The sequence below is a fragment of the Peromyscus californicus genome, unplaced genomic scaffold, assembly GCF_007827085.1.
Source record: "Peromyscus californicus insignis strain IS unplaced genomic scaffold, ASM782708v3 Scaffold_18__1_contigs__length_77618521, whole genome shotgun sequence".
In the NCBI taxonomy this organism is placed as follows: Eukaryota; Metazoa; Chordata; class Mammalia; order Rodentia; family Cricetidae; genus Peromyscus; species Peromyscus californicus.
This window is the reverse complement of record NW_026294480.1, coordinates 57,044,578-57,067,401: the sequence shown is the minus strand read 5'-3', so window position 1 is coordinate 57,067,401 and position 22,824 is coordinate 57,044,578. Positions and strand designations below refer to the sequence as shown.

The window sequence follows — 22,824 nt, the reverse complement described above, 5'->3', positions numbered from 1 at the left end:
TAAAAGGATAGTAAACCAAAACCTAATGGTTTTCTTTTAATACTAACTAAATCATAGATACTGAAAGAAGCAAGAACATACCTTTGTGGCGTCCATTATAATTTTGTTTATTTTCTCTTTATCCAGTCCTTCCATTCCTGCTTTATTATCATTCAGTCCCATCCTAAGCAGAAGATCATCTTTGCAACTTTTCTTTTCTTTTGTGCTATCCATGGTGTAAACAAGGTAATTTCTTCTTTACTAGCTGCAAAGGCATACAAAATAAGCACTGTTTTTAGGTGTCCAGAGAAGGGCCAGAGATAAAAAACCTAGTAGAGTGCTTGCATAGTATGCAAGAGGCTCTAGGCTCGATCCCCATGGGGCACAGCAACCCTGGGGAGGCAGGGAAGAAGAACAGAAGAAGCTCAAGGGCATCCTCAGCTCTACAATGAAGTTCAGGTTGGTTTGAGCTACATGCAACTGGGTCTTAAAAAAACAAAACAAAACAAAACAAAAAAAACATTTCTTAGCTCTTGAAAAATTACTACTCAGCCAGGCGGTGGTGGCGCACACCTTTAATCCCAGCACTTGGGAGGCAGAGGCAGGCGGATCTCTGAGAGTTTGAGGCCAGCCTGGTCTACAAAACAAGTTCACAGAGAAACCCTGTCTTGAAAAGCCAATAATCAAAATGCAAAAACCAAAGAAGAAAAAAAAAAGAAAGAAAGAAAGAAAAAGAAGAATTACTACTCAAATTTTCCATTATTACCCTAAGCTTACTATCTTTCTGGAGACAAGGAAAGAATGGACATTTCTTGTACATTTTGTTCCAGCCACCATGCTTGCTGCCCGACATATACATGCTCAATAGCCCAAAAAGACAGATGGTACTACTCCAGATATAACAAGAGAGGCCTGAGTCTCAGAACATGTCTGCTAACATAAATTCGCTAGAAAATAGCTACATGTTTGTTAAAAACATATCCAAGTCCAAACCTCGTGGGGTTTTTTTCTATTGAAAATTTTTTTCATATCTTCCCCATCCACTCAAATCCATACCCTTTCATTCTCTCTTTAAAAAACAAACAAGCAAACAACAACATCAACAACAACAAACATGAACAAAGAAACTAGGAAACACACACATGCACACACACCTATAAATGGAAACCAAAATATACAAGCTAAAGATCAATAAGACAAAAAAATGCCAACCAAAACAGTTTGAGACAGAAAGTCTACAAAAATACTATTGAGTTCATTTTGTGTTGGATACCTACTGCTGGGAATGGGGCCTACCCTGAAGTGTGGTTAATATACCCAATGAGGCTCCACTGGAGAAAAAGAATTGTTCAGTTACAAGCAGATATCAAATACAGATAGCTTCTTGGTTAGGGTTGGGAGTTCCTGTTCACTTCCCCCTCAGCAGTGGGACAACCTCAGGCTTAACCTGTACCAGCACTGTGCATGCTTCCAGTCTCTATAAATTCATATGTGAATCCGTCCTGTTTGGAGGATACTGTTTTCTGGAAGTCATCCATCCTCTCTAGCTCTTACCATCTTTCTGCTTTCTCTTTCATGTAGCTCCCTAAGCCCAGAGGGGATGGTTTTATGAAGACATCCACTTAAGAAAAAGTGTTCCAAAATCTCTCACTCTGAATATTGTCCAATTATGATTCTTGGTGTTAGTTGCCACCTAATTGCAAGAAGCTGTTTCTCTGATAATGCTAAATTAGGGATTGATTTATGGGTACAGCAGAATTTTATTAGGAGATAGTATATTGTTATGGTTCCTTTAGAAGAGTAGTTCTCAATCTGTGGGTCACGATCCCTTTGGGGGTTGAATGACTCTTTCACAAGGGTCACCTAAGACTATTGGAAAACACAGATATTTACAACTCATCTAACAGTAGCAAAAAATTAAAGTTATGAAGTAGCAACAAAAATAATGTTATGGTTGGGGGTCACCACAACATGAGGAATTGTATTAAAGGGTCATATCATTACAAAGGTTGAGAACCACTGCTTTAGAAGAGTAATAGTATGAAGTTTTCCCTTAGGCCCATGGCCGTTCTAGTCTAGGGTTCTTAGCCACCACAGCAGTGTCAGACATGGGTTCCATCTCATGGAGTGTGTTTAAATCCAATCAGAGTGGTTGGTTGCTCCCACAAGGTTTGTGCCACTATTGCACCGGCATCTCTTACTGGAAGACCACTGTTGCAGATTACAGGGTTTGTAGTCAGGTTAATAGTTACCTTTCTTCTCTGGTATCATTTAAGAATACTCCCCAGTACCATGAACGCTAGTCTTTAGGGGTGAAGCCTCTAGTTAGGCACTAGCTCTACTGCTCCATGTTTGATGAATTATGTAAGTGCTGTATCAGCAATAGGGCCTTACCATCAGTTTTTGAAGAGCAACCAAGGGAATTTCCTTGGTGCCACTTTGGCCAATGACTCAAATAGATATAACCCATTCCTGGGACTGGAGGTTTTATTTGGTGGCATAAGATGTCTACTCAGGACATTGTCTTCCCCATTATTTGATGACTCCATTTAGATTTATTTCATATACGTATATATTTTAAAAAGCTTCTATAGTAGTGGGTTTCCATTTTCCCTCAAATGGCTCTTAGTGTAGGAGGCTTTCTTGGACTACCATCCCTCAAATCGTGACACAGAGACTTACTATTAATTATGAATGCTCAGCCTTAGCTTAGGCTTGTTTCTAGCTAGCTTTTTAAACTTAAATTAATCCATTTCTATTCATCTATGTGCTGCCCTGAGGCTCATTTACCTCATGTATGTACTGTCCATCCTGCTTTCCTGCTTCCTCCATGTCTGGCTGGCTGGCTCCCCTTTTCTCTCTGCCTACCAGTCCAACCTATCCCCCCTCTGCCTAGCTATTGGCCGTTCAGATTTTTATTAGACTAATCAGGTGCCTTAGGCAGGCAAGGTGAAACAGCAACACATCTTTACAGAGTTAAACAAATGCAGCATAAATAAAAGCAACACATCTTTACCTAGTTAAATATTCTATTCCACAACATCTTAGTGTCAGTTGTCCCTCCCCACATTCTCTCCCTCACCCCCTCTCCTTTCTTCTTCCCATTTAGTCCTTCCACGCTGGTCTCACCACTATCTCTTCAAAACAATATATGCTATATCCCCTCCCTGGGGGTATATATCATCCCCTCCTTCTCCCTAGTCCCTTACTACATACCTAACCTCTGTGGTTATACAGATTGTAGAATACAAATTGAAAGCTTAAAAGCTAACATTCATATATAAGAGAAAACATACAATATTGTCTCTTTGGGTCTGGGTTGCCTCACGCAGGATGATTTTTTTTCCTAGTTTCATCCATTTATTTGCAAATTTAATAATTTTTTAAACAGCTGAATAATACTTGATCATGTAAATGTACCACATTTCATTATCCATTTATCAGTTGATGGACAGCTAGGCTATTTTAAATTTTTGGCTATTATGAATAGAGCAGCAATTAACAAGTATCTCTGTAATAGGATGTAGAGATCCTTTGGGTATATGCCCAAGAGTAGTATAGTTGGCTCTTGAAGTAGAACTATTTCCAGCTTCCTGAGGAACCACCATACTGATTTCCATAGAGGCTGTACAAGTTTGCACTCCCACCAGCAATGAATAAGGGTTCTCCTTTGCCCACATCCTCACCAGCATGAGCAGTCATTTGTTTTATTGATCTTGGCCACTGTGACTGATATAAGATAAAATTTCAGAGTAGTTTTGATTTGCATTTCCCCGATGACTAAGGATGTTGAACATTTCTTTAAGTGCTTCTCAACTATTTGTTTTTCATCTTCTGAGAACTATGTTTAGTTCTGTACTCCATTTTTAAAATTGGGATATATATATATATATAATATATATATTCAGATATATAATTGGTAAAGATCTTTTTACAGTGTGTAGCCTACTGCTTTGTCCAATTGATGTTGTCCTTGGCCATACAGAAGCTTTTCAGTTTTATGAGGTCCCATTTATTGTTGGTCTTAGTGCCTGTGCTAATGGTATCTTGTTAAGAAAGTGTTATCCTTTGCCAATGAATTCAACACTATTCCCCACTTCTCATATCAGATCAGGACCTTATGCGGAGGTCCTTAATCTATTTGGAGTTGATTTGCACAGGATGATAAATATGCACCATTTGTTGAAGATGCTGTCTTTTTTTCAGTGTATATTTCTGGCTTCTTTGTTAAAAGAAAAAAAATCAGGTGTCCATAAGTGTGTGGACTTAGTCTGGGTCTTTAATTCAATTCCATTGATCAACATGTCTGTTTTTATGCCAATACCATGCTGTTTTTATTACTATAGCTCTGTAGTGCTATTTGAGATTGGGAATGTGATTATCTACAGTGGTTCTTTTATTAATCAGAATTGTTTTGTTATTTTAGCTATCCTGTATTTTTTTGAGCTTCATATGAAGCTGAAAATTGTTTTTTCAATTTCTGTGAAGAAATTGGAATTTTGATGGGGATTGTGTTAAATCTGTAAATTGCTTTTGGTAGGATGGGCATTTTCACTATATTAATCCTACCCCATGAGCATGAGAAATCTTTTTATCTTCTGATGTCTAATTTATTTCCTCAATGTCTTAAAGTTTCTATTAAAGATATACCCCAAGGTATTTTTTGAGGGTATTGTGAAAGGTATTGTGTTCCTATTTTCTCAGTTAGACAGTTGTACATGAGACAGCTTCTGACTTTGTGTTTTGTATCCCGCTACTTTACTGAAAGTGTTTATCAGTGTGGAAAGCTCCTGATGGAGTTTTTAGGGCCTTTTATGTATAGAGTCATATCATCTGTAAATAAAAACACTGATTTCTTTTTCTGTTGTATCCCCTGATCTCCTTCAGTTCTTATTGCTGTAGCTGAGACTTCAAGTACTATATTGAATAGGTATGGAGACAGTGGACATCCTTGTCTTCTTCCTGATTTCAGTGCAAATACTTCAAGTTTCTTTCTGTTTAGGTTGAACACATTGGCTGTGGAATTGCTGTAAATTGCCTTTATTATGTTGAGGTACGTCCCTTGTATTCCTCGTCTCTCTAGGACTTTTATCATAAAAGGATGATGGATTTTTGTCAAAGGACTTTCTGCATCTAATGAGATGATTATGTGGTTTTGTCTTTTAGTCTATATTACGTGGTATATTACACTTATTGATTTATGTATCTTAACCATCCCTGCATCTCTGGGATGAAGTCAAGTTAATCACAGCAGATAGTTCTGGTGTGTTCTTGGATTTGGTTTGTAACTATTTTATTGATAATTTTTGCACCTGTGTTCACAAGGGATTAGTTTGTAATTCTCTTTCTTTGTTGGATCTTTGTATAGTTTAGGTATTGAGATAGTTGTGGCCTCATATTCCTTCTATTTCTATTTTGTGGAATAATTTGAGGAATATTGGCATTAATTCTTCTTTGAAGGTCTAGTAGAAATCTGCACTGAATCCCTCTGACCCTGAGCTTTTTGGAGATTTTAATTACTGCTTTTATTTCACCAGGGGTTATGGGTCTATTTAAATTGCTTATCTGATCTTGATTTAACTTTGGTAGATGATATATGTCAAAAAAATTCATCCATTTCTTTTAGGTTTTCCAGTTGGTAGATTACAGATTTTTAAAGGATGTCATTATTCTCTGGATTTCATCAGTGTATATTGTCATGTCCCCTTTTCAGCTCCAATTATATTAATTTGGATCTTCTCTTTCCATCTCTTAGTTAATTTGGCAAAGGGTTTGTCAATCTTACAGATTTTCTCAAAGAACCAACTCTTCCTTTCATTGATTCTTTGTATTATGTTTTTGTTTCCATTTCATTGATTTCAGCCCTTAGTTTGATTATATCTTGATGTCTTTTCCGTTTGGGTGTTTGTTCTTTCTTTTTTCTAGAGCTTTCAGGTGCACTGCTAAGTTACTAATATGCGATCTCTCCAATTTTTGATGCAGACACTTAGTGCTATCAACTTGTCTCTCAGAACTGCCTTCATCGTGTCCCATAGGATAGGGTATATTGTGTTTTCATTTTCATTCAATTCTAAAAAGTTTTTAATTTCCTTCTTGATTCTGTTTTGACCCATTTTTCATTCAATAGTGAGTTGCCCAGTGTCTGTGAATTTGTAATGTTTCTATTGTTGTTGATATCCAGCTTTAAACTATGGTGGTCAGATAGGATTCAGGGTATTATTTCGATTTTCTTATATCTGTTGAGACTTGCTTTGTGTACAAGCACATAGTTTTGGAGAAAGTTCTATGAGCTTCTGAGAAGAAAGTACATTCTTCTGTATTTATATGAAGTGTTCTGTAAATATCTGCTAGGTCTGTTTGATCTATGACATTATTTAACTCCAGCATTTCTCTGTTTAATTTTGGTCTGGATGACCTGTTTATTGGTAAGAGTAAGATTTTAAAGTCACCTCACTGTGTGAAGTTCAGTGCGTGAGTTTAGCTGTAGTAGTGTTTTTCTTATGAACTTGGGTGCTCTTGTTAAACCTTGTATTTTTATCCACTGCATAGAGAACAAATATAAAATGATACCTCTCTATTATACATGCCAAGTTCAGTTGCAATGATTCATGACTATATAATAGAGCTCATTTCAGGTAGCAATAATATAGGGGAAAAATCCCATCACACCCAGGAAATGACTATAATGTACAATGCTATGGCACTTTTTAAACTAAGAAAAACCTTAGAAGGTTCAGGCAGGAGGATCTCTTGAGTCTGGCAATGAAGACCAGTTCTATACAAAAACCATACTCATGAGCTGGCAATATAGCTCAGTGGATAAAATGCTTGTTATGTAACCGGACAACCTGAGTTCAACCCCCAGTTCCCATAATGGAAGCAGAGACCCAACTTCCAAAAGTTGTTCTTTTACCTCCACACATGCTCTATGGCATGTTTGCACCAGTTTTACACACACATACACACACAAACACGTGCAAGCGCACTTTCTCTTTCACACATAGACACATAATAAATTTTTAAAAGTTTTGTTCAAAAATATATACACACAAAACTATACAACAACACGCACAACAGGTTCAGTTATTCTTAGGATTATTCTCTCTGGCTATTTATTGGGGAGAAAAAAAATTAGAAAAATTCCAAAATGAAAAAATTTAAGCAAAGTTAAATGAATTATTCACCATAACTCTGCTGGTAAGTTGAAGAATTGGGATGGCATCCAAGTCTCCTTATTCAACTCTAATGAAGCTCCCTTGTCATCAGTTACCTCCACATTGGGGTTCACTTATGCTACAAACAAAAATGTCTAGGTGGACCACTGCCATGTACCTACAACAGTGATAGTAACCTATGTGTATCATTGAAAGCCTTTCACAACAATGCTGCTTCCATCTTGAGCAGTAGCAAAAAATAAAAATTATTTTCATTATTTCAGAAACAATTTTGACTTCTAATGGTAGCTCCTTTAAAGGGATAAAATTCTGGCACATTAGTGCATGCCTATAATCTCATCACTTGGGAGGCTGAAGCAGGAGGATTATAAGTGCCAGGCCAGTTGGGGCCACAAAGCAACACACTATCTAAAACAAAACAAGTATACACTATTTATTCTCAAACGGTGCTATATATTGTACACCCCAGGAGACCTTTATAAAAATCTTGATGCTCAAGTCTCAACACATACTAAATAAATCTAGGAGAGTTGGCTATCAGTCTTAAGATATCTATATGCTCCAAAGTGTTGGAACTATGAGTGTAGCTGTTATCTCTTGATAGTCTGCATCTGAAGGAATTTACAGGCTAGTTTTCTGTTCTCAATATTTGAACTGTTTTCTCTTCAACTGTTACATTAAGTCTAATACTTTATTATATTTTACTTCAGCAATTCTGTTACTTGACATTGTTCTAGGAAAGCAGGCAAATGTAATTCAATTATAATTTCACCATAACACCACCACAAAAAGAATTAGTTAAAATAAACACATTCCTCCATTTAATTTGCTGTGCCCTTTAAATGAGAAAATGTATGAAAAGAAATATATTGAGTGACTATGATTTTACATATACTTTACATACTAATGTATTTATATTAGCTAGCTGGCCAAAGTCTCAGAATTGATTGGATTCTTAATTGTATCAGAACTGAGCTGTCAGAAACACTGTTAGGAAGGCAGAGTTAGTTTCCAGCTATCCTCCTGCCTGTTACTGCATTCATTCTCACCAGGATTCATTTAAGATCGTTTATATCCCAACAGCTTCCAGGTTGATGGTGCTGTTTTCAGTGCCTGTCTGGCATCTTCAAATATAGTATGTCCGAGGAAGGAGGAGGGGGGCTTTCAGGGAAGAAGGGGGCACTCAGAGAGAATGAGATGGGTAGAAGAGGGGGTGAACATGACCCAAATCCATCATGTACGTGTACAAAACTGTCAAAGATATTTCTAAAAACTTAACATGTCCAAAATAGATCTTCCCTGCTTCCACACCCAAGCTGGTTCTACTTGTTCCTTTTCTCCTTCCAGATCAGAGTCCCAAGTTCCTTTTTCTACTGCCTGTGCAGATCCCACAGGAGTCATTCATGAGCCCTTCTTCTTCACACAGCCATATCCAGACTATCAGGAAGTCCTGTGGATTCTTTCAAAACACATCCTGAGTACAACTGCCTCTCGCTTTCCCCACTACTGTCATGCTAATCTGAACTACCATTATCTCTGGCCTGGAAATAGCAACAGACTCTCTTTGAGTCTGCCTCTGCTCTCTTACTGTTGATTATCAACACAGAATTCTAATTCTACTTCTTTATTTCTACATGTGCATGTTGTGTGTGTATGTGTGTACACATGTGCTCATATGTGGAGGCTGAAGTTGACATTAGGTATTTTTCTCATCACTCTACTTTATTGACTGGAGCAGTCTCTAGCTGAACCTGGAGCTCATCAGTTCAGCTAGTTTAACTAGGCAACTTGCTCTGGGGACCCTAGGGATCTTTGGCTTCTAAGTGCTGGGATTACAGAGGGCCACCAGAGCTAACAGTTACCTGCCTTTTTATGTAGGTTCTAGGGATCCAAACTCTGGTCCTAATGCTCAGTGCTTTTTCCACTGAATCATCTTCCCAGCTTCACAACTGACTCTCTGACACCAATTAGATCTTAGCACTTTTTGGCTGAAAATTGTAAAATGCCATTCCATCTTATTTCAGAACAAGCCCAAAATCCTTAAAATGATCTTTTAGGCCACAAAGAATCTAGATCTGCCAGGTGTAGTGGTGCACACCTTTAATCGCAGCACTCAGTGGGTAAAGGCAGGTGGATCTATGTGAATTCAAGGCCAGTGGTCTATATATTGAGTTCCAGGGCAGCCATGGATATACAGTGAGATGCTGTCTTGAACACAAACAAATAAACAAAACACCTACGAAGCAAAACCAAGAAAAGGACTCTAGATCCTTGTGCTTGTCGACTTGCATAGTTGTCTAACTCTCATCCTCTTCCCTACACTCTAGCCACTATGTCCTCCATGCGGGTTCTCAACTCTACAGGGCACATTCTTGAGACCTTCGGCACTGACTTTCTCTTGCCCTGTAGAGGACCTCATGAATGCAAGATGCCATCTTGGTTAAATGCTCACATCTCCTTCAAGGCTTCACTTAAATGTTGCCTTCTCATTGAAGGCCGCATACCCTGGCTTCCCAATTTTAAATTGAAGCTTCATCACTTTGTGGTTACTTCTACTTCAAAGACAAAACGATTAGACCAAGCTAATAGTTGTACTTTGCACCCTGACTATTCTCTAAAAGCCTGGTCTCTAGGGCAGTGGTGTGAGGAGCGGTGTAACTCGTAAAGGGAAGGGGTCTAACAGGTCCTTGGGGGTGTACCCTACAAGAGGCTAAGAGCCCCTTGCTTTTCCCCATCATCATGTGCTACCTCACCACAGCTACAAAGCACCAATCATGGACTGGAATCTCCAAAACTGAGAGCTGAAATCAACCTTTTCTCTTCATAAGGCAACCACCTCCAATGTTTGATGGGGTAAGACAAAAGTGACCAGCAAGGAAAAACCCACTGGGTTTTAGTGTATTTGAAATATCAGAAATTTTTCTGACATTCTCATCTATGCTACTGTGGTGAAACTGCTCTTGCATTTATGAGAACTGATCTCATCTTCCTAATTTTTCTTAAATCTCTTACTAGTCCTGTTTATCCCCTCTTGCCATTACCTCTTCAGTGAGTGTATCTAGAAATCTCTGGCGAAGATGTTCCTATCACAAGTATAACGACTTCCCTATTTTCACAGGAAGTGAGACTTATTTCAAATGGCTCTGTTAGGTCAGCAGATCATGTTAAGTGCTCAGTATGGAGCCTGATATGTGGCAAGCTCTCATTAACAGTTATTCTTGTTGTTGTTATGAGTGCTAAGCCAAACTTCCAGAGCTGTGAAGTTTACTGTAGTCTTACTTCTCCACAGGGAAAGTTTCTGTAAGGGTCTAGATAAGCATCCCCAAGAAAAACCAAAGCTCACAGATAACACAGATGAATTTTGTTTATACTCAAATTAGAATTTGTAATATTAAGCATCATCACAAATAAAGTAAACCAGATGAATGGATATAACTGCAATCTTGAAAAGAAAAATGGTCAACATTCTTATAGCCTGAAATTATAGAATAGTTTGGTTCACCAAGAAGCCAATAAGAAATGCGTGATTCTCAGCGTGCCAATTAAAGGACAACCTGCTTCTATAAAACAAATAAAAGAGAAATGCACGACTCAGAGGAAAGAATCCTTGGTTCCTGTGGTTTGGTATAGTGGTTTAAAAGCATTTTCTCTGGAAATCTTCAAATTCTTCCCAGTCTGAGTCTACTGCTGACTATTCACATTACTACTTAAAACCACAAAGCAAACCCCATGTTTTTGGTGGCAAAGGACAGAAACTTGCAATTATTCCAAAGGTAATCTAGTGAAGAGGCTTTAGGATGGTGGCCTCTTCTAACAGGCACACAAAAGCCAACAATATCATGAGGACTTAGCATACTGACCAAAGTCATCTGCATGAACATACCAGCAAGCATGAAGAATACCCTAACCACAGGGAACTGACAGCAGGAAGGACAGAGGGAAAGAGATATGAAAGGGAAACAGATACAGTAGACTCCTGGGAGGAACTTGTTTTCATTTCCAATATACTGTAAAGAATCAAACCCCATACAGAGAAAACCTTAACTTATGTTAGACTATTATTTTTACAACTCCCAAATGTTCAAATATTTTATCAATAGATTAAACACCTAGCACAGAATTTGAGACTTAAATTATTCTTTTTACCCTATAATTTAAAACACAATGAATTAAAATTATTCTAAATATAAGTATTCAAATTAATAATCAAATAATTGATTAATTATTAATAATCATACGACTGATTTTAAAAGTTCCCTTTTCATTTTTACTTATTGTAAATTGCATTTCAAACTTTAAAGATTATTATAAGTCACAATCCCAAGACATTAACAGATTATTATTTTTCTGTGTTTCTCTTAAATTCTTTTACACACTCATAAATGGAACCATATGTCCACTAGTTTTATATAATGGGAATGAAAACAGATGCAACACTGTGTTTTCAAAATGCAAAACACTTGGCATTCTCAGCTCATTTTTAAATCTTTGTAAATGACACCAATATGAAGCCCTATAGGTTCTAAATTAAGAGTGTGTATCAAAAGAAAACTCAAGTTCTCACCAGACAGAAGCCTGCTTTTTGGGAACTGTTGTGGTTTGAATGAGAATGGCCCGCATAGGCCGATACATTTGAATGTCAGGTTCTCAAGTATTTGACTGCTTAGGAAGAAGTAAGTTGTGTGACCTTGTTGGAGGAGGTGTGTCACTGTGGGGCCGGGGTGGGGGGGGGCCGGATGCTGAGGATTCAAAAGCTTAGGTCAGGCCCAGTCAGTCTCTCTAGCTCTCTTTCTCAATCTCTCTGTGTGCCTACAGCTTGCAGATCACGTGTGAGTCCTCAGCTACTGCTCCAGCAGTGTCATGCCTGTCTGTCTCCTGCCATGCTTCTCACCATAACGATCATGGACTAACCCTCTGAAACTGAAAGCAAGCTCCCAGTTAAACGCTTTCTTTTATAAGCTGCCTTGGTCATGGTGTCTCATCAAACCAGTAGGACAGTAATTATTAATATAGTCTTATTTCTTGCTATGCAGCCTAGACAGCCCTTTATGTGTGATTCTCTTGGTGCCCCATATCTCCAGGCTGGTGGCATTACAAATGTGCAGCACCATACCTAATTCACATACACTCTGATTGTCCTTAGCCTATTCATTTATCTGGTTCCAGTGAAGAATGGGACAGAAACCAGTCAAATTATCCACTCTACCTACTTACCCCTACAGAGGTATAATAGAAACTACCTCATTTCTAATGTAGGCCACACTGTCCTTGAACTTAGGATCCTCCTTCCCGAGTGCTGAGATTGCAGATGCGTTACCAAGTCCAGGAAATCTGTATTCTTTAGCATAGAATGAGAAATACTCTGAGACACATTAAATAAAGTGTCAATTCAAAATAAATTCCCCAGTCCAGTTTATGAATTTCTATTATGCTAATGCACTGCATGCTTTGTAAAGGCTTCTGGGTTCTGTAACAATGAAAATGCTTAACTCAGAAGGAAACACACTCAGGAAAACTGAAACTTATGGAAAGTTAAATTTATAGTGTGTATGTGTGTGTGTATGTGTGCCTGCATATTTGTGTGTGCAGATGTATATGCATGAGCATGTGGAGGTCAAAGAACCACCCCAGGTGAGGCACCACCCCAGGCACCATCCACCTTGGTGTGTACTTGGCCGTGGATGCTGAGGTCAGAGAACAATCACTCCTCAGGCACCTTCTAACATTTGCTTTATAAAGGATTTCTGGCTGGCCTAGATTTCATCCAAGTAGGTTAGACTAACTGGTCATCAAGCTTCCAGGAATTCCATCTCATTATCACTGAATCACAGGCACAGACCACTGTGCCTGGCTGTTCACATGGGTTCTGGGGATCTGAACTCAGGTCCTCAGGTTTGGAAGGGAAACATTTTACTGACTGAGCCATCTCCCAGGCCCTGTCTACCTTTCTTTTGAGACAGGGTCTCGCACTGGCCTGGAACTCACCAAGTAGGATAGGATAGGATGGCTAGCCAGTGAGCCCCAGGGATCGCTGGTTTCCATCTCTCCTCTGCTGGTATTAAAAGTGTATGATGCCAGCTATTTTTTTTCTTTATTAAGAAATTTTCTACTCACTCCATATGCTATCCACAGAACCCCCCTCCTCCCTCCTCCCACCCCCCAGGCTATTTTTTTTTTTAACATTAATTCTTAGGATCAAACTCAGATTTACTGACTGGAGAGATAGTTCCAGTCAGTAAATTGATATTTTACAGAAGTTCACTGCTTCTGAGGATTGTTGACTGACTATAGGGATGTTAGCAGGGAAAGACAGGCTGACAAGTTCTTGGCTACTAGATCATGGCAGCACAAATATCTGTCCACCTGGGAAGTGGTAGTGTGACACATGCCTTTAAATCCCAGCACTCAGCAGGCAGAGGCAGGCAGATCTCTGAGTTCAAGGCCAGCCTGGTTACAGAATGAGTTCCAGGACAGCCAGAGCTACACAAAGAAATTCTACTTAGGAAAAAAACAAAACGAAACAAAACCAAAAACAAAAAACCCTAAACAAATAATAATAAATTAAAATTAAAAAAATAAAACAGTCCATATAAAAGAAATGCTGAGTGAGTGAATTCTATTATATTTAAGATATATGGTAAGGTACTCAAATTTTAAGGGACATTTACATATGTCCTTAGAAGAGGATAAAAAAGAAAGGTTCTCTTATAGTACCTCTTCTGATACTGTATTGTTACAATATTTCATTTTACAATCTATAAACTCACTATTCAAATATAAAATTACAAATGAAGGCTGAGGCTGATTTACTATGCTGCGTCCCATGTTATTGGAAGGAAAAAATATATACTAAAGTCAAGACGTTACTCTACAGGCTGTTACTTTCTTATCCCTTTCACTACTTCCTCTTGCAGACAGCTCTGAAGCTGCTTCTGAGGCTAATGATGACATCATTTTTTTCCGGTTCGCTGCTGTTCATTTCTAAGTTTTCCTGGAGAGCTATCCGTGTATGGCAGAGGGGTCAAACTCGGTAACAACCTAACCCTTTTCCAATGAAGTCTTAGGCACGGCTTCTAAGTGTCCTTTGGTTTTACTAATGTGCAGCTCTCCTTTAATTTCATGCATATTCTACCACTAACATAACAGGAAACAGACAGCTCACAGTGACCTTCATTTCTCTTTTATTACTATTAACTTTTATTCTTCTCCCATACATTACATTCGATTGCAATTTCCCCTCCCTCCACTCCTCTCAGTTCCTCCCCCTACCTCCCCTCTTACCCAGATCAATTCCTCCTCTGTTTCTCTTTAAAAAGGAAAAAAAAAGGCAGGTCTCCCAGGGATACCCACTGCACACGGCTTTACAAGATACAATAAGACTGGGCACAAACCCTCACATCACGGCTGGTTGTGGCAAGCCCGTAAGAGGAGAAGGGTCCCAAGTGCAGGCAAAAGGGTCAGAGACCGCCCCCACTCCCATTGCTGGGAGTCCCACAGGAACATCAAGCTACACAGCTATAAGGTATATGCTGAGGACCTAGCTCAGACCAATACAGGGTCTGTGTGTCTTCCGGTCTTTGTGAGCCCCATGAGCCCTGCTTAGTTGATCCTGTGGCCCACATTCTCATGGTATCCTCCACCCCTCTGGCTCCTACAATCCTTCCTCCTCCTTTGCTGCCGGGGTTCCCCAGGCTCTGCCTGGTGTTTGGCTGTGGGTCTCTGCCTCTGCTCCCATCGGCTGCTGGATGACTCCCCTCTGATGACAATTGGGCTGGACACTCATCTATGAGTATAGCAGAATATCACTAGGGATCGTTTCATTGACTTTTTTTTTTCATTCATGTTTGGTTCTATCCTGGGTCTCTGGACTGTCCTGCCTTTGGTTTCTGGCCATCCAGGAAGTGTCAAGTGTGAGCTCCCTCTCTGGCATGGGCCATAAGTTGGACCAGTCATGGGTTGGCCACTCCCACAAGTTCTGCACTGTCATTGCCCTCAGCAAGTCTTGCAGACAAGACAGATAGTAGGTCAAAGGTCTTGTGGCTGGGTTGATGTCCCAGTCCCACTACTGGGAGCTCTGCTGGGTAATAGAAGATGGCCAGTTCAGGCTCCATATCCCCCATTACTAAGAGACTTTGCTGGAATCACTTTCATGGATTCCAGGGGCTTTCCACTGCACTGAGTTCCCCCACCCCTCACCTCATGACCTTCATTTCTTTTATCCTCCAAATTCCTTAGAAGTGTCTGGATGGGGCCAGTGAGATGGTTCAGTGGGTAAAAGCATGTGCACACTGGCCTGATGATATAAGTTTGATCCCTGGAAGCTACTGGGGAAGGAGAACTGACCTTCAAAGCTTGTCCTCTGTATATCACTGCTCATCTGTAATAGAGGTCTTATTTTTGAATGTCAGCATGTTCTTTAGGGACAAATTGTATGCAATGCTGTAAGGTATGAATAAATACCCCTATCAACCTCTTCCACAAACTACGTCCAAAGTATGGCTCTTTCAGAAAAGTTACTCTCACAAAATCAACACATAAAGAAGCCCAAATAGAGAAAGTCACCTTAAAGATTAAACCAACTACCTGGGTGGTGGTGGTACACGCTTTTCACCCCAGCACTTGGGAGGCAGAAGCAGGAGGATCTCTGTGAGTTTGAGGCCAGCCTGGTCTACAGAGTGAGTTCCAGGACAGACAGGGCTACCCAGAGAAACCCTGTCTCAGAAAACCAAACCACCACCAACAAAAAAGATTAAAGCAACATGCTAAGGCCTGGAGGCATGTTCCTGTAATCCTAACACCTGGCAGAAAGAGTAGAAAGAAGGCAGGTTCAAGGCTAGCCTGGGCTACACAGTAAGACCCTCAAAACCAAAATAAGTTTGTTTGTTTGTTTGTTTGTTTATTTTTGTAAGCAATATAAACAGTTCAGAGCAATAGAATAAGACATGGCAATATAAGCACATAATGATGATGATTATGATGATAACAACATTAATAGATGTTGATAAAAGATTCCATCAATCTAAATGGATTGTGGATTGTTAGACACAAAGAAAAAGCAAGCAAGGTAAATACTGCCAATGTCTATTTAAAATGTCCATCTCTAAAGGTGGCTCAATACTACTAACTATTTAGTATCACAGTTTCTCTTAGATAGAAATGTGACACTGATACTTGGGGTAAGGACATGGAGACTAGATCTGAGAGCAGGGTGTCTTAGTTAGGGTTTTCATTGCTGTGAAGAGACATCATAACCACAGCAACTTTTACAAAGAAAACATTTAATTGAGGTGGCTCGCTTACAGTTTCAGAGGTTCAGTCTATTATCATGATGGGGAGCATGGCGGCGTGCAGGCAGAAGTGGTGCTGGAGCTGAGAGTGCTACATCTTGCAGGTAACAGGAAGTCAACTGAGACAATGGGTAGTATCCTGGGCATAGGAAACTTCAAAGCCCATCCCCACAGTGACACACTTCCTCCAAAAAGGCCATACTCCAACAAAGTCATACCTCCTAATAGTGCCATTCCCTCTGAGATTATGGTGGGGGGGGGGTTGCAATTACATTCAAACTACCACACAAGGCTAGGAACCATCAAAGGGCTTGGGAAACTGGAGAAAGGATTCAGGGGCTCTTGGAATACTGAAGCACAAATCAGGATTGAAATGAGAATTTAGAAGAGAAATGGATATGGGGACGGAGCTCCATGTTATGGCATCTACCTTGCACACACAAGGGTCTGAGTTCCATTCCCAGCACAAAATACAAGAATGAATAACAAAACAACAAACACCATCTAATAGACATGCTTCCCTTCTCTAGTCATTTAACAGGACAACAGGTTACAGAGGTTATGAGCTATGATAACACCACTAAGCTGATAACCACCACCCAAAGATCGGCTGTGGACTACAAACTGCTGAGGAAAACTTGGAGGTGGCTGGCTGAGATGATCTAGCCTCACAGACTACTTTAGCCAGGACTTGAGACAAACCCTGCATTTTCTCATTACAAAGAGACTAGACAACAAATGATACAGCTACCTCTCCCAGGACTTGACAGTTAACCCAATTTTTTCTTTTCAGGATCCCCTAAAGATGTCAATGTCCCCAGATAGCAGGAAGTAACTTTAAGAAAACTATGCCCACATTCCCAAAAGGTGGGGTGGGTGGTTTTTGGTTGTTCAATGGGTTATGAATATTTGTCATTGTTTAGGGTGGTTGGTTACAAGTTGTTATTGGTAGTGGTTAAAAAAAAAAAGCTCAACAAAGGAGATTAGATTCAAAGTTCTAATTTTGAAAAAAGAAAGAAAAAAGGAGATACAGAAATGATAGGATAAAGGGTAGATTATTGAATCTATTCTGAAAAGAAAAAAGGGGGGATAAAAGAATAGATTATTGAATCTACTTTTAAAAAGCAACTACTTGTTTTAAATATTTTACATTGATATGCATCTTTTTATACTGATACAAATTTGAGATTATTTTTGTTAGAACATACTGTACATACTTTCTAATCTTGTTCAAGGTATTGTACTTATACATCTCATTTAACAATGTAGTGAAAACTGCTAGTCCTTGAAAGTTATTACTATAAACTATTTAGGATAATAAAGAAATGAAGGTTAGTAGTTAGTCACCTATTACAATCAAACTTGTAGTCGTGTTAGGTATGTTTTCAAGGTCAAACAGATATATTTTAGGTAGACAGGTAGTCTTCAAACACTTCAGAGATCTACACACTATGGCATTTAAGATGTTTTAATAACATAGGTTTTTTGTTTTTTGTTTTTTTTAAAATAAAAATGAGATATGTCTGCTCCTAGCAGCACGAATCTACTTTGGAGAAGATGGTGGGTATCAAAGAAACTCCACATGGAGTTTACTTTCTTTGTGGCAAGAGTTAACCACTGGGCAAAAAAGTGTCCTTGCCTTGACTGCTGATAGTATGCTGTCCAAATTGGACAAGCAGAACACAAAAGAAAGGACTGCTGTACCTTGCAAAGACAAGGTAGGACAGACCTTCAGAATATGCTGCTTCATAGAAAAGTCTGTCAGATATGTTAAGCCTGTAGGCCAAAGATGGATGTCCCAATGTTGCAGTTGATCTTTAGGTGGCTGTCCAAGCAGCCAGCTGTTTCTGTCACTTCTCACATTTTTTTGGAAGTCGCTAGCTTGCACTTCTTGCTTACTCAGGTAATATTATTTCCTTCTTGGGTCTCTGACTGAGTTGAAGACTTTATAGTTATAGTTTTCCTTGTTACCAGATTCAGAAAAGAAATTCACTAAAGAGGTGTAAGTGTATAAGGTTGAGAGACATCAAAAGATAGTTTTGTGTTGGTAATGCAAATTAGGATAGAAGGTGAATTATGTATAAGACTTTGGACTCACCAAAATAGGATAGATAATGGAGTATTTTCTCTGAATTTGTCAAATGTTAATGGACTAGACGTTGTATTGATTGCCTATAGATTGTATATAGTTATTGTACTTATTGTATATAGTTTTTCTTATATTAGTTATGACCTTTATTTTAGACAAAATGGGGGAAATGCAGGGGTATTTTGTTTGTGCTCTAACAAATAAAGCTTTCCTGAAGATCAGAGGGTAGAGCTAGCTACTAGTTAACTATAAAGGCCAGGCAGTGGTGGCACACACCTTTAATCCCAGCACTTGGAAGGAAGAAGCAGAAAGATCAGGAGTTCAAGGCCACCATGGGCTACATGAGATTGATCCAGTCTAAAAGAGAAACAGAAACATACCTTTAATCCCAGCACTTGGGATCTCATGCCTTTGATCCCAGTACTTGGGAGGCACACACCTTTAATCCCAGCACTAGGGAGGTGGAAACAGGAAGTGATATGGCTGGGAGGAGAGAGGAATATAAGGCAGCTGGGGACAGGAGCTCAGCCCCTTTTTTGGTCTGAGGAGACATGGAGGTCAGCGGTGTCTTTGGCTGGCTCCTTCTCTGATCTTTTCAGCATTTACCCCTATATCTAACTCCAGGTTTTTATTATTAAGACCAATTAGAATTCACACTATATATTCAAATTCCCATAGCAGTCAACATAATACCTTGCATGTTTATACTTTTAAAAGTATTTTAAACTGCTTATACATTCATTAATTATATTGGATACCTTCTATGTGCTCAGCACTGTTACTGGTATTAAAATTAAAAAATGGTTGAAAACAGTTGAAAATTTGTCCATCAATGGAACTCAAATTATAGTGGGGGAATGTAATGTATGCTGTCTAATTAATTCATTTAAGTCTTTATCATATGCTAGTATGTTTTTAAAAAGATTCAGTTTCTGTGTGGGGTGTATCAGTGGGTTTTTATATGTACTAAATTATGTTTTTCCATGCAGCTTCCCCTCCCAACTCATATAGTTAAAAATAGACTATAATAAAGTAATATGCACTAGATATGCTGCTGATTGCTTCTAGTCAAAGTCCCACTACCAACAACAACAACAATAACACCACGGAGGGAGGGAGGGAGAAACAGTCTTCCTTAAATACCATACTCGTGGGAAAAACTGATTATAGCATTGGCTGGCCAACTATCCGTTTCTCTTTGGAAGATGAGAATTGAAAGAGAATGAGACCACAAAAACTCAGATAAAAGATACCATGAGGCCCAGAGGTGGATGGAAAAACACCAAGACCTTATTTTGAGTTTCCAATACACACAAAACCAGTTGAGGATTCTGAGATCTCTGAAATAATCATTCTCATATTGGAAATAATTTGAATGTATTTCTGCCTGTTCTAGTCAACAGAGCCTTCAAGAAAAGCAATTACAGTATCCAACTGGTCAATATAGTAAATTGTTTGACTACTGTTCCCCATGTGGCTCATTCTGAAACCATAACTGGCCACCATCTCCTTACAATTGCTTGTTCAGGTGCTACTCTACTGGAGCCACTCTACTGGAAATGCTTTGGCTTGAAGCAAGAAGGGAGAGCTCGGACACAGTACAATGGAGTGTAATCTAATACACTCTATGTAAAGAATCCCAGTAGGGCATTTTTGAAAATCTATCCCCCAAAGAGATTCAGACAAATGCAAAAACAACAAACAAACAAACAAAAAACCAGAAAGGAAACATTAGTATTTTTAAATGGTGATGTGTCATATAATCCTGTTGGGGTAGACATCTGTTGTAATTTTCATTACTATGCATCATTAACATGAAGAATGGGGAGGTGGACATGGTGGCTCACACTTGTAATCCCAGTATTTGGGAGATTGAGGCAGGAGGACTGGCAACATGTTTAGGCCAGCTTGGGCTATGAGGTAAAGCACTGTCTCAAAAAACTAAAAACCAAATCAACCAACCAAACAATGAAACAGACAAACCAAGAAAACCCACAAAATGGAAAACTGGGATTCGACAGGGTGGAGAAAGATGCTACAATCATCACTTCTCTCAATCTTGGAGAAAAAAAGGTAAAGGAAATAAGAAATCCAATAACCTTAAGTTGAATGTTAATTTACAAGACTGGATTTTAAGAGGTGCTAGGACACTTTAACCAGTATAAACACACACCCACACTTATAAGATATTTGGGAGGTGTTTTCCATATAAAATAATAAAGAAGAAAACTTGAATGATTGGTACTATCACCACCTAGATAATTATTTCAGTCATGAAATTTGGGTTACCAATACAGCTATATTATTAATATGCTATATTTAGTTAATCTCTTCTCTAGATTTGTTTGTTTGGTTTTGTGAGACAAGGTCTTGGTATGTAGCATAGGCTTGGCCACTAACTAATGATTCCCCAGATAGCCTCTTGAGGAGCAGCATTGGCCACTAACTAACGATCCCCCAGATAGCCTCTTGAGGAGCAGCATTAGAGCACCATGCAGCTTAGTTTTTAGACTGCCACGGTTCATAGATTCATGGAAGTGAATGAGACTTAGGTTCAAATCTTTACTGCCACTATGTTTATACTGGTTAAAGTGTCCTAGCACCTCTATTTCACAAGTTAACATCTTTATTTTAAAGTTTGCAAAATCATGGTTCTTACAAAATCCCTCAACTTTAACTAACTGGTCATAGTTTTTGGAGGTGTTACTTTATAATATTTTATAATTTTATAAAGAACAGTTAAATTCACTACTTAACGCAAAGTGCATCTTTATTACTAGATTATTATAGAATATGGAGCACACAGATTTTGTTATAGACTGAACTGGGCTCCCCAAAACTCATCTTTGAAGTGTACAACATGTCTCTATATGCTGATCGGTAAAATAGCAAACATTTTTATTTCCAACATCTCTAAGAGTTTTGGCTTCTGGATATCGGTAGTGGAAATACAAGGCACAAGAAGGCTTTGGGATTGTTGTTTGGTCTAGGTCCTACCAGAGATAGGTGAGGTGGAAGAATTAGAAGAAAGAATTGAGGAAATACTCAAGTGGGATAAGAATGAACTCTGAAATATGGATGCTTGGGCTCAAAACCAAATATATCTTTACTATGACTTTTGGAAAATTATTTAACTTTTCTGTAATTAAATTTCTTCATCTGAAATATTAGAAATAGAAGGTAATAATGAACTCTACAGAACTGATGTTAGGCAAAATAAGACAGTAGATAACACAAATGGGAAATGCTAAGAATCACTGGTTGAATTAAAAGCATAGTGGCTCGAATGCCTTATCTATAGAAGACATTTTTTTATAGTGGCTTGGATGCCTTATCTATAGAAGACATTTTTATTTATATAGTGACTTGGATGCCTTATCTATAGAATACATTTTTATTTATATAGTGACTTGGATGCCTTATCTATAGAAGACATTATTTTATAGTGGCTTCAATGCCTTATCTATACAACACACTTTTATAGTGGCTTGGATGCCTTATCTATAGAACACATTTTTTATAGTGGCTTGGATGCCTTATCTATAGAATACATTTTTTATAGTGGCTTAGATGCCTTATCTATAGAACATATTTTTATACACTCCTTCCCAATGATATATTAAAAATCACAGAAAAAGGTTTATATGGACTTGGAAGTGAATGAGACCTAGGTTCAAATCTTCACTGCCACTTAGTAGCCATGAGACATTGGGTATGTTACTCAGCCTCCCCATGCATCAGTTCATTATTCTTTATGGGACAATAGGACCAACAATGCTCCACTTACATGACTTTTAAGAAAAAAGTCACATATTTAAGGTGTCTGGCTAATGTAAATAATAATGTAAGAATGTAATTGCTTTACCAATTAAGTACATTCACAATTCAAATCTTCATACTTCATTTCATGTATACGTATCTTTGTCTTTAGTGACTGAACATTTTCTTGTGAATTTGTACATATGCACTAACAGGTTTTTGTGTGTGAGAGTGTGTGTGTGTGTGTGTGTGTGTGTGTGTGTGTGTGTGTGTGTGTGCATGTAAGATTGTGGAGGATCAAGGACAATGTGATGATACATTGTGTACCCCAATAAAGCTTACCTGGGGATCAGAGGACAGAGTCAGCCACTAAATTAGACATAAAGGTCAAGCAGTGGTGGCACACACCCTTAATCCTATCACTTGGAGGCAGAGATCTGTCTGGATCTCTGTGAGTTCAAGGCCACAATGGGCTACATAAGAGAAACAGAATTAGGTGGTGTTGACACACGTCTTTAATCCCAGGAAGTAATAT

The 22,824-nt window shown here is 38.7% G+C and overlaps 1 protein-coding gene across 7 annotated transcripts in view; it reads right to left on the bottom strand.

Moving 5' to 3' along the window:
* The window catches only part of Polk (DNA polymerase kappa), a 68,268-nt gene that overhangs the window by 37,835 nt on the left and 7,609 nt on the right, over window positions 1–22,824 (bottom strand). For all 7 annotated transcript variants that reach the window (XR_008219583.1, XM_052743505.1, XM_052743506.1 and 4 more), the window contains exon 2: window positions 82–244. Coding sequence is in view for 6 of the 7 variants with exons in the window: in XM_052743505.1 (XP_052599465.1) it covers window positions 82–213 (132 nt within the window). In the remaining variant the exon portion in view is untranslated. The remainder of the gene's footprint in view (window positions 1–81; window positions 245–22,824) is intronic.